General features: G+C 31.9%; 1 protein-coding gene across 1 annotated transcript in view; it reads left to right on the top strand.

The window, feature by feature from the left end:
• The window catches only part of LOC128249525 (uncharacterized), a 2,517-nt gene extending 2,013 nt beyond the window's left edge, over positions 1-504 (top strand). Inside the window, exon 3 of the mRNA XM_052973396.1 lies at positions 397-504. Within this exon, the coding sequence (XP_052829356.1) occupies positions 397-504 (108 nt within the window). The remainder of the gene's footprint in view (positions 1-396) is intronic.
• The last annotated feature ends 114 nt before the right edge of the window (positions 505-618 follow it).

Below are 618 nucleotides of genomic sequence, written 5' to 3'. Positions count from 1 at the left end.
TCACTACCTGAAGACGAAGACACCTCACCTTTGCGTATATCTGAAAGACCTCTTGCTAAAAGGTTTCCACCTTTTGCAGAACTATCCTCATCTGTGGAAGAAACTGATGAGAATTCTGAAATTATGGCATATTGAATGAACTGTTTTTATCCAGAAATTTCGAGAGGTCTGCAAAAATATTAGCTGCTGAACTTTAAACAGAACAGAAGGTCTAATCGAATATATTTTCTTATCAAAACCTGAAAACTCCCCCACCCCAATTCTACAATAAAAGTGTTCAAATTATTAACATGCACCAAAATTCACTGTGGTCAATCAGATATCAATAACAAATATAACAGATTCAGTTCAATAATATAGATTGAATAAAATGAAAACATTCTCAATTCCTATTAGTTTACTTTATTATTTAATTGTTCTCTGAAAAACGACTTCTTAGTCTTCTTCAATGTAGAACAACAGAAAAAGGTAAATGGTAGCATTCATCATGTTGTTGACACTTAGAACAGACACGATCCACTGTATCTGATATCAAAAAAGTCTTTGTAGTTATGAACATTCAATATTTTTATGACAAGTACAAGTACTACATTGTGTCTAATACAGAGTATTATCTTT

This window comes from Octopus bimaculoides, chromosome 15 (assembly GCF_001194135.2).
Source record: "Octopus bimaculoides isolate UCB-OBI-ISO-001 chromosome 15, ASM119413v2, whole genome shotgun sequence".
NCBI lineage: Eukaryota > Metazoa > Mollusca > Cephalopoda > Octopoda > Octopodidae > Octopus > Octopus bimaculoides.
This window is presented reverse-complemented; position numbering and strand designations above follow the sequence as displayed.